At 39.1% G+C, this 14,515-nt stretch overlaps 1 protein-coding gene across 1 annotated transcript in view; it reads right to left on the reverse strand.

Moving 5' to 3' along the window:
* btbd16 (BTB (POZ) domain containing 16) overlaps nt 1–14,515 on the reverse strand; it is a 126,574-nt gene that overhangs the window by 88,942 nt on the left and 23,117 nt on the right. The window contains exons 6-8 of the mRNA XM_072239790.1: nt 11,327–11,476; nt 8,181–8,363; nt 5,986–6,100 (exon numbers count right to left, since the gene is read on the reverse strand). Of these exons, the coding sequence (XP_072095891.1) occupies nt 5,986–6,100; nt 8,181–8,363; nt 11,327–11,476 (448 nt within the window). The remainder of the gene's footprint in view (nt 1–5,985; nt 6,101–8,180; nt 8,364–11,326; nt 11,477–14,515) is intronic.

Below are 14,515 nucleotides of genomic sequence, written 5' to 3' on the forward strand. Positions count from 1 at the left end.
CCTTGAACATTAACTTCCAGTTATAATCTTTCAGCCATGATTCAGTGATGCCTACAAACATACCTGCCAATCTGTAACTGTGCTGCTTTCATCTACTTTATTCCGTATACTGTTCGCATTCAAATACAACACCTTCAGTCCTGTGTTCACCTTTTTCAATGTTGTCTACCTGTTACATTGCAACTCATCTTGTTGACTGCAATTTTGCCCTAGCAAAAGCCTCTCCTCACTACACATTGCTGCTTTTTGTAAACCAGCTAGCTCATCTTCGGTACTATTATCCTGCATTGAAATATATGCAGCTCAGGACACTAGTGTCAACATGCTCAACCTTTTGATTTCCAACTTTGAGGTCTCACTAACATCTGCACCCACAACACTAGCTGTTCTGGCACTCTGGTTCCCATCCCCCTGCAACTCTAGTTCAAACTCCACTGTGTACCATTATCAAACTTTTCTGCGAGGATATTAGTCCTCCTCCAGTCCAGGTGCAAGCCGTCTCTTCTGTACAGGTCCTACCTTCCCTGGAAGAGAGCCCAATGATCCAAAAATCTTATGCCCTCCCTCCTACACCAACTTCTTAGCCACGAATTAAACTGTATAAGTTTCCTAGTTCTGGCCTCACTGGCATGTGACGTGGGTAGCAATCCTGCGATCCCAACTTCAGAGATCCTGCCCTTTAACTTAGCACCCGACTCCCTGAACTCCCTATGCTGAACCTCTTCACTCGACCTACTCATTTATTGGTATCTATTTGACCATGGCTTCTGGCTGTCAATCTTCCTACTTATGAATGCTGAGGACTCGATCCGAGATATCCCTGAGCTTGGCTCCCGGGAGGCAAAATTCCATCCAGGAATCTCGTTCTCACCCACAGAACCTCCTGTCCATTCCCCTAACAAATCCCCTATCACCACGGTGTGCATCTTCTCCCTCCTTCCCTTATGAATTAAAGGCAGACTTTGTGCCAGAGACCCAACCATTGTGGCCTTCCTTTGTTTGGTCATTCCCCCCACCAAAAGTGATATACCTGTTGCTCAGGGAGATGGACACAGGGGTACTCTGCACTGGCTTCTTAAACATTTTCCCTTTCCTAACTGTCACCCGGTTTCCTGCGTTCTGCACCTTGGGTGTAACTATCTCTCTACATGTGGTTTGTTAGAAGCTGCAGCTGGATGCACTTCCTGCAGTTGTAAGGAATCGTGGAGGTGTCCCTATCTTCCCACATCCTGCAAGAGGAGCATTTCACTGTCCTGCCTGGCATCTCTATTGTATTAGCTTTGCTTCCTCTGACTGAAGCCTCAAGATCATCACTCTTACTATGTCCACACAGATGACGGCCGCTGCGATTGCCCCCGCCTTCCTTTAATTTGCTCTTACTAATCAATCTCAAATGCCGATTGGTTGCTGGTCAAAGCTCTTTTTAAATGGAGATTTTATGAAAATAAGCTTCTCTGTGAATTTTAAAATATATTTCTAAAGCATAAAACAGTGGTCCATTTTCCCCTCCAAATGAGCATTGGACTATGGAAGATGTAGCATTTTGCCCATTCTATATAACAGCTTTAGACAATCACTACTGCATTCCAGAAATGGATGGTCAAGTTCGGCAAACAGCACAATTTATGTTCTGTGACTTACAGTGAATAGCATTTCTCCATATTTATCAGAAGGTTCCACTAATCATGTGCAACACGTCATGCCAGCGTGTTTCATTAGCCCTGGGCAAAACCAGAACTCTTAAATTTACAGTCCAAATTTCACTGTCAATTTCTCAGCTGCATTCCGTCGCTCAGCTTCACGGAGAATTAAACAGAAGAGAAGGCACCTCCTGAGAATCGGTTCTCAGAATAGGTGCCAAGCTAGATTCAATGCTAGATCTATGAAATCCTTCCTTTGAATGGGAACTGTTCCACTATGAGGAGAAATGGCAAGAATAAGCAAGTTGCTTTTTTTTGTTATTTGCATTACATTTAATGTTTTAATTATTAAAAAGATTGAGCATATCTACATGAAATGCTGTTGCAGGAAAGCCGAATCCATCATCAGGGGCCATCACCACCCAGGTCATGCTCTCTTCTTGTGGCTGCACTCAGGATGAAGGTACAGGAGCCTCAGGACTCACACCACCAGGTCCAGGAACAGTTATTACCCCTCATCCACCGGGCTCTTGAACCAAAGGGGATAACTTAACCAACTTCACTTGCCTCATCATTGAAATGTTCCCACAACCAGGGACTCACTTTCAAGGACTCTTCATCTCATGTTCTCAATATCTGTTGTTTATTTATTTATTTATTATTATTATTTGTTTTCTTTTATATTTACACAGTTTCTTGTCTTCTACACTGTGGCTGAACACCCAAGTTGAGTGGTCTTTCACTGACTCTGTCACAGTTATCATTCTATAGATTTGCCTGCAAGAAAATGAATCTCAGGGTTATATATAGTGACGGGTCTTACACGGTGTATGGTAGGGCACTGAGGAGTGCAGTAGAACAAAGGGATCTGGGAATACAGGTCCACAATTTGTTAAAACTGGTGTCACAAGTAGATAGGGTCTGAAAGAAAGCTCTTGACACATTGGCCTTCATAAATCAAAGCACTGAGTACCGGAGATGGGATGTTATGTTGAAGTTGTATAAGACATTGGTGAGGCCTAATTTGGAGTTTGTGTGCAGTTTTGTCACCTACCTGCAAGAAAAATGTAAATAAGGTTGAAAGACTACAGAGAAGACTTACAAGGATTTGCCTAGTCTGGAGGAGCTGAGTTACAAGGAAAGATTAGCACTTTATTCTATAGGTTAGCACTTTATTCTTTGGAATGTAGAAGATTAGGAGGAGATTTGATAGAGGTATACAAAATTATGAAGGGTATAGACAGGGTATGCAAGCAGGCTTGTTCACTGAGGTTGAGTGGGACTACAACCAGAGGTCATAGGTTAAGAGTGAAAGATGAAAAGCGTAAGGGGAACATTAGGGGAAACTTCTTCATTTAGCAGGTCATGAGGGTGTGGAATGAGCTGCCAGCACAAGTGGGACATGTGAGCTCGATTTCAATGTTTAAGCAAATTTCAGATAGTTAAATGGATGTTGAGGTATGGAGGGCTATGGTCCCAGGTGTATGTCAATGGGAGTAGACAGTTTAAATGGTTTGGCACAGACTAGATGGGCTGATAGGCCTAATTCTGTGCTGTACTTTTCTATGACTCTATATATGTACTTTGATTTTTAAAAATTACTTCGAGATCTTATAATTTTGGTTACTTTTAGTTTTAAATATTTGCTTAATTTTTAAACATTTGTTTCATTTTAATGGACTTACATGTTTCTTAATATTAAGAATAGTGAGAAGCAATGATAACTGTTGACAGTTTTGTCATATAAAACAATGAATTCCAGAGTGGTTTCATAGGCAGTTTGTGTTCTGGGTCCTCTCATTATCTGATTACATTGTTCAACAACAAAGGCCTCATTGCTCAGCTCCAGAGCAATCACAGTCCACAATCATTTTGGTAAATAGGGTACTTGGGTGACAGCAATAGACAGTTTAAGAACAATGTGGACTTATCTTCTAAGGATTTAGTATCGATTGGACTACATGCAAGGCAACAATGACAGTCACAAGTCCATTTTACAGTGAGGAAAGGTATGTGTTTTATCACTTACATTAAATTCATTGGTATTTACAGACCTTAAAGAAAATATTGGCCATTTAAATTTACTCACTTGCCTCAGAAAAGCACACTTCCCTACATCCAGATTAGAATTAACGTATCTCAATTTTAGTAGAGTATCTCTACTCCAATTGCTAAAACAGCAGCAATCGGAGTTCGGGGGCGAAAAGTAAAGGTGTCTTCACGCAGGTGCAGGAGAAAGGTTTAAAAACAACACACACAAGATGCTGGCAAGACGCAGCAGGTCAGGTAGCACCTATGGAAATGAATAAACAGTCGATGTATTGGGCTGAGATCAGTCTTCAGGGCTGAAAAGGAAGGGGGGGTGGTTGGGGGAAGACACCAGAATAAAAAAGTGGGAGGAGGGGAGGAAAGGAGGATAGCTAGAAGGTGATAGGTGAAACCAAGTGGGTTGGAAAGATAAAGGACTGGAGAAGAAAAAATCTGATACTTTTTTTTAGATACTTTATACTTTAATGTCGCCAAACAATTGATACTAGAACATACAATCATGACAGCGATATCTGATTCTGCGCTTCCCGCTCCCTGGATTACAAATCGATACAAATTATTAAAAATTTAAATTGTAAATCATAAATAGAAAATAGAAAAATGGAAAGTAAGGTAGTGCAAAAAAACCAAGAGGCAGGTCCGGATATTTGGAGGGTACAGCCCAGATCCGGGTCAGGATCCGTTCAGCAGTCTTATCACAGATGGAAAGGAGAGTGGATCATAGGAGAAAGGGAAGGAGGAAAGGACCCAAGGAGAGGTGATAGGCAGGTGAGAAGAGGTAAGCGTCAGAGTGCAGAATAGAAGAAGAAGGGAGGAGTTGGGGGAAGGAAAGAATCAGTTTGATGTGTGTACTTGGAATTTCAGAAGGCCTTTGACAAGGTGCTACACCTGAGGCTGCTAAATACGTAAGTGCCCAGGGTATTATAGGAAAGATACCAGCATGGATAGAGCTTTTGCTGATTGGCAGGAGGCGAAGAGAGAGAATAAAGGGATCTTTTTCAAATTGGCTGCCAGTGATTAGTGATGTTCCATAGGGATCTGTATTGGAATCGCTTATTTTTCCATTGTATGTCAACAATTTGGATGATGAAATTGATGTCTTTGTGACCAAGTTTGTGGATGATACGAAGATAGGTGGAAGAGCAGATGCTGTTGAGGAAGCAGAGAGGCTGCAGAAGGAATTTGACAGATTAGAAGAATGGGCAAAGAGGTGGCAGCTGGAACACAAGTGTGTGGTCATGCACTTTGGTAGAAGGAATAAAAGCATAGGCAATATTCTAAACAGGGAAAAAAATTCAAAAATCCAAGGTGCAAAAGAGTTTGAGAGCCCTTGTGCTGGATTCCCTCAAGGTTAATTTGCAGGTTGAACCGGTGGTGGGGAAGGCCAAACATTGTTAGCATTCATTTCAGAGGATTAGAATATAAAAGCAAGGATGTAATGCTGAGGCTGTATGGTGAGGTCTCACTTCAAGTATTGTGAGCAGTTTTGAGCCCCTTATTTTTAAAAAATAATGCTGACATTGAAGAAGGTTCAGAGGAGGTTCACAAGGAGGATTTCAGGGATGAAAGGATTATCATATGAGTAGGGATTTAAGGCTTTGGGCCTGTACTCACTAGAATTTAGAAGAATTTTGGTGGGGGGAGTTCAATGAACTGATTGAATGTTGAAAGTCTTAGGTAGAAAGGATGTGAAGAGGACGTTTCTTTTGGTGGAGGAATAGGACCAGAGGGGACAATTTCGACATAGAGAGAGACGTCTGCTTAGAATAGATGAGAAGGAGCTTCTTTAGCCAGTGGGTGGTGAATCTATGGAATTCGTTGCCATAGGCAACTGTGGAGGTCAAGTCATTGGGTGTATTTAAGGTGGAGGTTGACAGATTCTTGATTAGTCAGGGCATGAAGGGATAAAGCAGAAGAATGGGGTTGAGAAGGAAATGGATCAGCCAAGATGAAATGGAGGAGAAGACCCGATGGGCCAGATGGCCTAATTCTGCTCCAATGTCTTAATGGTTTTATGGTCTTGAAATTACATTACCTCCAATTAGAGATTAGAGTAACTTCACTTTTTCCCCCACTGAGAATCATTTTGAAAAATAAGAATGATAATTAGCTGCAGCTGGTTATTTACCAAACTTTTGGAAACTAACGCCCCAAGTTTTGTTTTAATAGTTCTACAAGAAATGAACCCAAGAAACTGCTATGAAATCTCAGGCAGCTACAAATTCAACTGTTTCATAAATCTTATCAACAAGAAGCTTCCTTCAAAAGGTTCTACGTTTAAAAGAGAAATGCTTACCTGTTAAACAGACATTTGAATTGCAAAACCACAGCAGCAGCAAAGACACCCAAAATATGTTCTACTTCCACTTCTGGTTTATCATTATACAGGTTTCCTAACGCAATAGCAAAACCTAAACCAACAAAATATTTATTGTTAGACACAATATAGATTCACTCCAAGTAGCATATTATTTTATACTTAATAAATGTAAACTTCCTTTCAATGAATGGAATTGCATTTGGGCTGGTTATTTTTAAGGCTAACCACAACAGTAAATGATTTCACACCCATTCAAAATAGATTAGGCCAAGCAAGTTTAATTAATTATACATCCTTCCTGCAACCAGATTTAATTTCCAGATTACGACAACCAAGTTTAATTCTTTGTATATCCTTCCTGCAACCAAATTTACTCAAGCTAAATTTTGTTTTATTATATCTGCAAAATATTTTTTGAATGTTAAATTTTATGAACCTTAAAATGGACAGACTTGACAGGCTCACAAACACCTACAACTGAATGCGGATTTCACTGAACTAGCGGTTGTTATTATTAGTTTGTAAAAAGTGTGTTAATTAGTATGTTTTTTGTATATTACCCATCATTAACTTGACACTATTACAACAATTTAGTGGTCTGTAAAAATATGACTTCTTTATGGGTTGGAGGGCAACAAGTCTCTTGAAAATGCAAAAGGTGGAAATGAGAAAATACAATAAGTATGGATTCACTGCCATAAGGGGGAAACTGGACAGCTTTTCGAGAGTTGAGAATGTGATGAATTATTGTGGATAATTGTGAGGAATCAGTAACTAGTGGTGTGTTACTGGAGCTTGCTGTTTTGTCTTGGGAGTTGGAGTTAAGGTTAGATTATTTTATCTGATATTTTGTCTCACTTCCAGGAAATGGAGTTGGAGGATGTTTGCTTGCTATAGTAGGTTGTATTGCATCTGTGATTCTAGGAGCATCAAGAACATCATCATTAGAGTCACCTCAATGATTCAACTATTGTAACTATGATACAAGAATATTCTCAATAAAATGCAATGTTCCTTTCAAATAATGTACACAGGTTAGTAATCCAAAGAAATGATAATTAAATTACCAGCTATCAGAAAGTGTTCAAATTGGGTAAGGCTCCTTTCCAATAAATATGTTTGTACTTATAAGTAAAATGGTCATGTTTGATGTAGAGAGTGGTCATTATTGAGGAACTGTCAACATCAGATCACACAGAGGGCTGATGAATTCTGCATCTGAGCATGTAATGAAGATCAGTCCTATCGTCACTTCCAAATTTTTTTGGCATTTTGATTTTAAATTTGAGACAACTGGGCCATTGAATAGACCTGCAGTGCACATTACACATTAGCACAGTATGAAAAAAACAAGATAAACAAGCACATATAGGTTGTAGTTATGAAAGAAAGGAGTTTTTAATGTTTTGGTGATTTAAAAAAATCTGCTCTGATCTTTAAAACAGTAAGTACTGCATGAAATAACATTAAAGTCCAGATTATTTAATTTTGATCACAATATTAAACATCACAGAACAAAGGTTTTGAGTGCTTTTTAAAGGATTTATTTTGTTCTTGCAGGAGTTAAGTCTGGTGAATAAAATTATTTGAATTTATAGCAATACTTGTATAAATATCCTTGAGGAAGTATTTTGTTGCTAAAAATGCCAAAATTGATAGTTAATCATTGCTATAGCACTTTGGTATATTTGTATACAAGCAACAAAGCAGGAAAGAAAGCCAAATAGCAGAGTACACAGATTGTAAAACAGAAGAAATTAAAATGTACTTATTTAGAAATAGAGTTTGGAATAGGCCCTTCTGGCTCTTCGAGCCGTGCTGCCCAGCAACCCCGATTTAACCCTAACCTATGACCAACTAACCTACCAGGCACAACTTTGGAGGAAACCAGAGCACCCGCAGAATACATAAGCATTCCACAGGGAGGACGTGTAGAAACTCCTTACAGGAAACGCCAGGATTGAACTCCGAAGTTTGACACCACCAATTGTAACAGTGTCACGCCAACCGTTACGCAAACATGTCAGTAAGTATAAATGTATACACTTATGTGATAAAAGCACTTCACATCATGTACATATGTGAAATGGTTTTATCATATTCTGCAATCACTGAGTTTTATTGATAACGAACCCAAAACTAAATGAGTCACAATGCACAAGATTTGATACCTTCTCTAGTGACAAGTGGGTCTGTCACATCAAGCTTCAAACTGATGATTCTCTTCATATTTTTTATTCTATCTGTGGTCCAGTAGTTTTCCTTATTATGTACCTTGCACAAGTTACACTTCTTTAAATTGTTAGGCTTGTATTCACAACATGTATCTTCAGGACCACAGTAATATAAGCCTCCTACAAAGAAATGGAACCATTCAATTAAGAATTATGTTCAATGAAATATTGAGAATCAAATTTGAGTAATTTTTTTTCTAACAAACAAAACAGAATTTAATGATTAACTTAAAGTCTTGAGGAAGGGCCTCAGCCCGAAATGTCGAGTGTTTATTAGCTAGTGTTTATAGATGCTGTCTGACCTGCTGAATTCCTCCAGTATTTTGTGTGTGTTCCTTAAGTTAATTATTTTTGCATGATATTAATATTCATGGTATTTGTGTAGGCGATTGAATCAAAAGAATAAAACTGGAAGAGTTGGGACTCATTTCCATTTAACCTTTATTGATAAGTTTATTTTCCCCAAGAACTTCAATAGGTGTGCATATATTGATGTTGTGATAGGTGCAATATAATTGAATGCCTCTTTTTCTTACGAATGTTGAGTGGGAAAGGTGAATCTCCTCTTTAACTTTGGAAAGATGTTGCATGTTTTGGTGTACATCAAAAACAGCTTTAACACAATGCACGTAAATAACACCAGTAACAAAACATCCTGGGTCACCTCACAGCAGCACTTTCAAATGAAATTTGGCATCTAGCCATATACAGAGATATTAACATTGGTGATCAAATGTTTAGGCATTTAAGGACTGTTAATGAAGAAAATAGGAAGTACATCTCTACCAAAGGAGGTGTACCTCCTTCAGCACAAGCTCCAAAACAATACACCACAAGTACCAGTAACATCTACAAACTGGTTTTCAGTGGCACTTCCAAACCTATGATACCCACTACCATCTTTCCTCCACTAGCCTGTAGGTCACCCACGGACAACGTGTAGCACCTGCTTAGCACCCCCCACCACCACCCAAGCAGGGTCACATAAAGCCATGGGTGCAGGTGGTGGATGGTCACATAAACAGCTGGTGCACATCACAAGTCCTGATTATGCAACCACTGACGGCAGGCAATCTCTGAAGATTATTGATAATAGTTGGGGTCACCTGTCTTGCAAAGACACTGTCCAGAAGAAGGCTATGCTAAACTACTTCTGTTGAAAAATTTGCCAAGAACAATCATGATCAAAGATCACGATCATCCACATCATACGGCACGGCACATAATGATGATGATGATGAATGGAAAAAGTAGGTAGAAACACAGACGGAATTCCAGCTTTATAACTTTGGCTCTCATAAGGCATGGTTTTTATTTCCACTTCAGAAAGGTGAGTGTTGCAAGCAAGGCCAGTATTTATTTTCTGTCCTCATTGTTCTTAAGAAGATGGGAGATGTACTGCTGCTTTGAACTATGCAGTCTGTATCATGCTATTGAGTAGTGAGTTCCAAGATTTGGCCAACAATGGGGGTAAATTTCAAAGTCAGGAAAGTATCTTTGCAGGTGTGGTTTTCCAATCTGCATGCAAACCTTGACCATTTAGCTAATAGTAGGTATCGCAGGTTTGGAAATGCTGCTGAAGACCAGTTTGCAGATGATATGACTGGTACTTCTGATGTACTGCTTTGGAACTGTGTGCTTAAGGTGGCACAGAATTTATGTGGCCACTTAAATTGCTAGTCAATGGGGCCCACCAGGATTATTGTTGATGGGAGAAGTCAGGGATGATGCGAGCTAGTATTTTGTCAGAATTAATTTGCCAATACGTCTGGCTGGTTTCATCAGGTGAATGATTACATGGAGTAACACATTGTACAATTACCCAGATCACCAATCATCACATTAGTGGGCCTGTTGCTAAAGATAGTTGGATCCTCAGTCACTGTCCTGCAACAATATCTTAAGATGAGGTTATTAGCTTCGAACAACTAGAACTATCCTGAAATGCACAATATTGAGCTTTCCCTTTATTCACAAGATCTCAAATTTTCCAATTGCCTTCAGTTTTCCTAAGGATCTGAACTTCCACACTTGGGGTCAGATCCTGCCTCAATGTCAAGGTCTGTCATTCTCATCTCACACCTAGAACTCACATTTTGACACACATTTAGTCCCAGGTTGAAATGAGACCTGTACACACAACCCAGGCCAAATCCAAAGTGACCATCAGTGAGCAAATAATTGGTGAGTAAGTTCTCCTGGATATCACTGTCAATCACAGTTTCCATCACTTTTCTGCTGATTGATAGTCAACCATGAGGAAGTGGAATGGATTGGGTTTTTCATATTCTTGTAGTTATGCTTGGATGTTTTAAGGATGAGCTTTATTTTTCACATGTACATCAAAACAAAGAGTGAAATGCATCACATGCATCAAATCAAATCAGCAAGGACCGGTGCCTGGGGCAGACCAAAAGTTTCGCCGTGCTTATAGTGCTGATAAAGTATGCCCCAAACTTATTCACCCTTAATCCCAACTCTACATATTTGGAATAAGGGAGGAGATGGAGCACTGAGAGGAAACCCATGTGGTTATGGAGAGGAAGAACAAACTCCTCACAGACTATTGATCAGTGCTCACTGGTGCTGGCTACACCACTGTACCACCCACCTTACAACAATTTTACTAAGTTAAAATTATCCATGGATGTGATGGAATTAAATACAAGTGCAGAAGACATCCAATTTGCACACATAACTCGCAATTGAGAGAATGAGTGCCATAATTCTCAAATATTTTTATAACACAGAAGCTTTTTTGAATGAAGATCCTGCACTGTGGAATTCAACACCTAAAACTAAGGGATACAGCCTCAGTTAACACTTTTGAACGCTCCAGTTCCAAACCTATTTATTTAACGTTGCTTTTAACTAACATTTTTGTCTTTTATTTTCATATTTATTTTTTATTTTATTTCAATGTTTGTACATTATCCATTGTAAGGCAGTTTGACTTACATCATTTGTATGAAAAGTGCTCTATAAATAAATAATAATTAATAATTTCTATATGTGGGGAACTTTTGATTTGCTTTCTACTGAAAATGGTCAAAGATTAGTAAAGTATCCATTTGTATTCTCACCTGTTTGGCAGATACCTCCGGTTTCTCTTGATTTGTTCTTGCAATACTCTGACTGATCTGAAGTATTTAATAAGTTAAGCAACCGTTCTGATTTTGAGAAAAATTGACTATGTAGCTCCCATAAGGTATTCATACTTTCTAATACTACATCTGATGAAATAAAGATGAAATATTTATCGTGAAACATTGTTACTGATTTGAAACATTAAGAAAAGTAATGTCTAAACATTGCTGAATTTATACCAACTTCATTGATAACAAATACAAAAATATAAGTTACAAATTGATTATGAAGACAAAGTCACAATTTTATTTATGCTGAAATGATCTGAGCCCGATTTTAATATCATTATTAAGTTCAAACAGAGGTACAGTACTGTGCAAGTCTTAGCATGTGTAAAAATTTATGTGAAGTGAAAATGCTTTCAAAAGTAATTAAAAGAAAACTTTCTAAATATCAAAATATTTACTATAAAGAGCAGTAAACAGTAAAGAAAAACTAAATCAAATCAGTATTTTGTGTGACCACCTTTTGTCTTTAAAACTGCATCAATTTTCTTAGGTACACTGTCGTGTAGTTTTATAAGAAAATTAGCTGGTAGGTTGTTCGAAGTATCTTGGAGAACTTGTCACGGTTCTTCTGCAGACTTTAGCTGTTTCACTTGCTTTTGTCTCTACAGGTAATCCTAGGCAGCCTCGACGCAGTTGAGATCAGGGCTCTGTGGAGGCCATATCATCTGAAAACATTTAAAGAAAAAAAAACGATGGTGCCCAAGACCTTTGCACAGTACTGTATTTTGGTGACAGTAAAAAGTCTATTCAAAAAATTGGATGAGCAGAAGCTGTGCAAATTACACCCATTCAAGTTTTCAAAAAATATGCCAGATCACATTCAACCCAGCTTGTTGCCTGACATCATGCTTATGCTCCTTGTATGGATTTGTGGACCTCCAGGACTAAGATCAAACTGGTTGCCTAGCTAGTGAGAGCAGGCCATCAGCTCTGACTAGTTTCAAGCAATGTTCCTGAGACCCTAACTCTCAGGGCCCTGATGGTTTCTTCACAGCCCCGTTGTCTAGGGTTCCAAACTTTTAATTGAATAAAAAATCTAATTATTTAAAAATATCTTAAGTTACTTGAAATTAATAGAAGGCATACAGTAAAATAAAGTGAGAAACAGCTTCAGTGCATTCAATTGAAGTGGAAAGCTGCCAATGCAGATTGAGGTTATGTTGCATATGTCCACAGCAGCCGGTGAACAGGATAGTGTAAAATGGCTGTCATATTAGTAATTCAGAAAATGGACTAAATAATGGAAATATGCATTCCTAACCCGACGTCCTGGTGCAAGATATGTACGGGCCTCTGAAGAGTAGCGAAGGTGTGGCATACAAATTACAACATAGAAAAGGCATGTAAAATGGCAATGTTACAATAGTCATGGGAGATTTCAAAATGCAGGTAGAGTGGGAAAATCAGGTTGGTGCTGGAACCCAGAGAGGGAATTTGTAGAATGCCCATGATATGGCTTCTTAGAGCATTTTGTGGTTGAGCACAAAATCCCAGCATTTTGTGTGTGTTGTTTGGATTTCCAGCATCTGCAGATTTTCTCGTTTGTGGTTGGGCCCACTAGGGAAATGCAATTCTGGATGAGGTGTTATGTAATGACCCAGATTTGACGAGGGAGCTCAATGTAAAGGAACCCTTAGGAGTGATTGATCATAATATGATAGCATTCACCCTGCAGTTTGAGAAGCTAAAACCAGATGTATCAGTATTACAGTGGAGTAAAGGAAGATAAAGGGGCATGAGAAGAAGTTGATTGGAAGATGGCAGAATAACAATGGTTGGAGCTTCTGGGAGCAATTCAGAGGGCACAGGAAAGATTCATCCCAAACATGAAGAAGAATTCTAAAAAGGGGATGAGGCAACCACAGTTGATAAGGAAAGCCAAAGTCAGCAGAGAAGCAAAAGAGAGGGCCAATAATAAAACAAAAATTAGAGGGAAGTTAGAGGATTGGAAGCCTTTAAAAACTAATAGAGGGCAACTAACACAAAATGCCGGAGGAACTCAGCAGGCCAGGCAGCATCTATGGAAAAGAGTTACTCTTCTCCATAGATGCTGCCTGGCCTGCTGAGTTCCTCCAGAATTTTGTGTGTGTTGCTTGTATTTCCAGCATCTGCAGATTTTCTCTTATTTGAGAAGGCAACTAAAAAGCCATAAAGAAATAAAAGATGAAATATGAAGGCAAGATCACCAATAATGTAAAAAGTTTTTAAAAGATATATAAAGAATAAAAGAGAGAGATGAGAGTGGGTATCGGACCACTGGAAAATTGTGCTGGAGAGGCAGTAAAGAGGGAAAAAGAATGATGGATGAACTTAATAGGTATTTTGTATCAGTCTTCACTGCGAAAGGCACTAGCAGAACACAAGAAACGCAAGAGTCTCAGAGGGCAGAGGTGAGTGCCATGGCTATTACTAAGGAGGAGATGCTTGAGAAGCTGAAAAGTTGGAATGTAAATAAGTCATCTGGACAAAATGGACTACATCCTAGGGTTCTGAAAGAGGTAGCTGAAGAGATTGTGGAGGCATTAGTAACGATCTTTCAAGAATCACCAGATTCTGGAATACTGAAAAATTGCAAATGTCACTCTGCTCTTCAAGAAGGGAGAGAGGCAGAAGAAAGGAAATTATAGGTCAGTTAGCCTGACTTCAGTGGTTGTAAAGATGTTGGAGTCTATTACTGAGGATGAGGTTTTGGGGTGCTTGGAGGCAGAGAACAACATAGGCCAAAGTCAGCATGGTTTTCTTAAGGGTAAATCTTGCCTGACAATCTGTGAGAATTCTTTGAGCAAATAACAGTGAGAACAGACAAAGTTGAGTCAGTGGATGTTGTTTATTTGGATTTTCTAAGGCCTTTGACAAAGTAGCCTAATGATGAAGAAATTGATGGCTTTGTGGTCAAGTTTTCAGATGATACAAAGATAGGTGGAGGGGCAGGTAGCAGGGAGGCTGCAGAAGGACTTAAACAGATTGGGAGAATGGGCAAAGAAATGGTAGGTAGAATATAGCATGGGGAACTGCATGTTCATCCCCTTTGGTAGAAAAAATAAAGGTGCAAACTACTTTCTAAATGGGCCAGCCAGTGCCATAGCAGCATCTGCACTGAACCTTGAGGCAGGGGGT

Source organism: Mobula birostris, chromosome 21 (assembly GCF_030028105.1).
Source record: "Mobula birostris isolate sMobBir1 chromosome 21, sMobBir1.hap1, whole genome shotgun sequence".
Lineage (NCBI taxonomy): Eukaryota > Metazoa > Chordata > Chondrichthyes > Myliobatiformes > Myliobatidae > Mobula > Mobula birostris.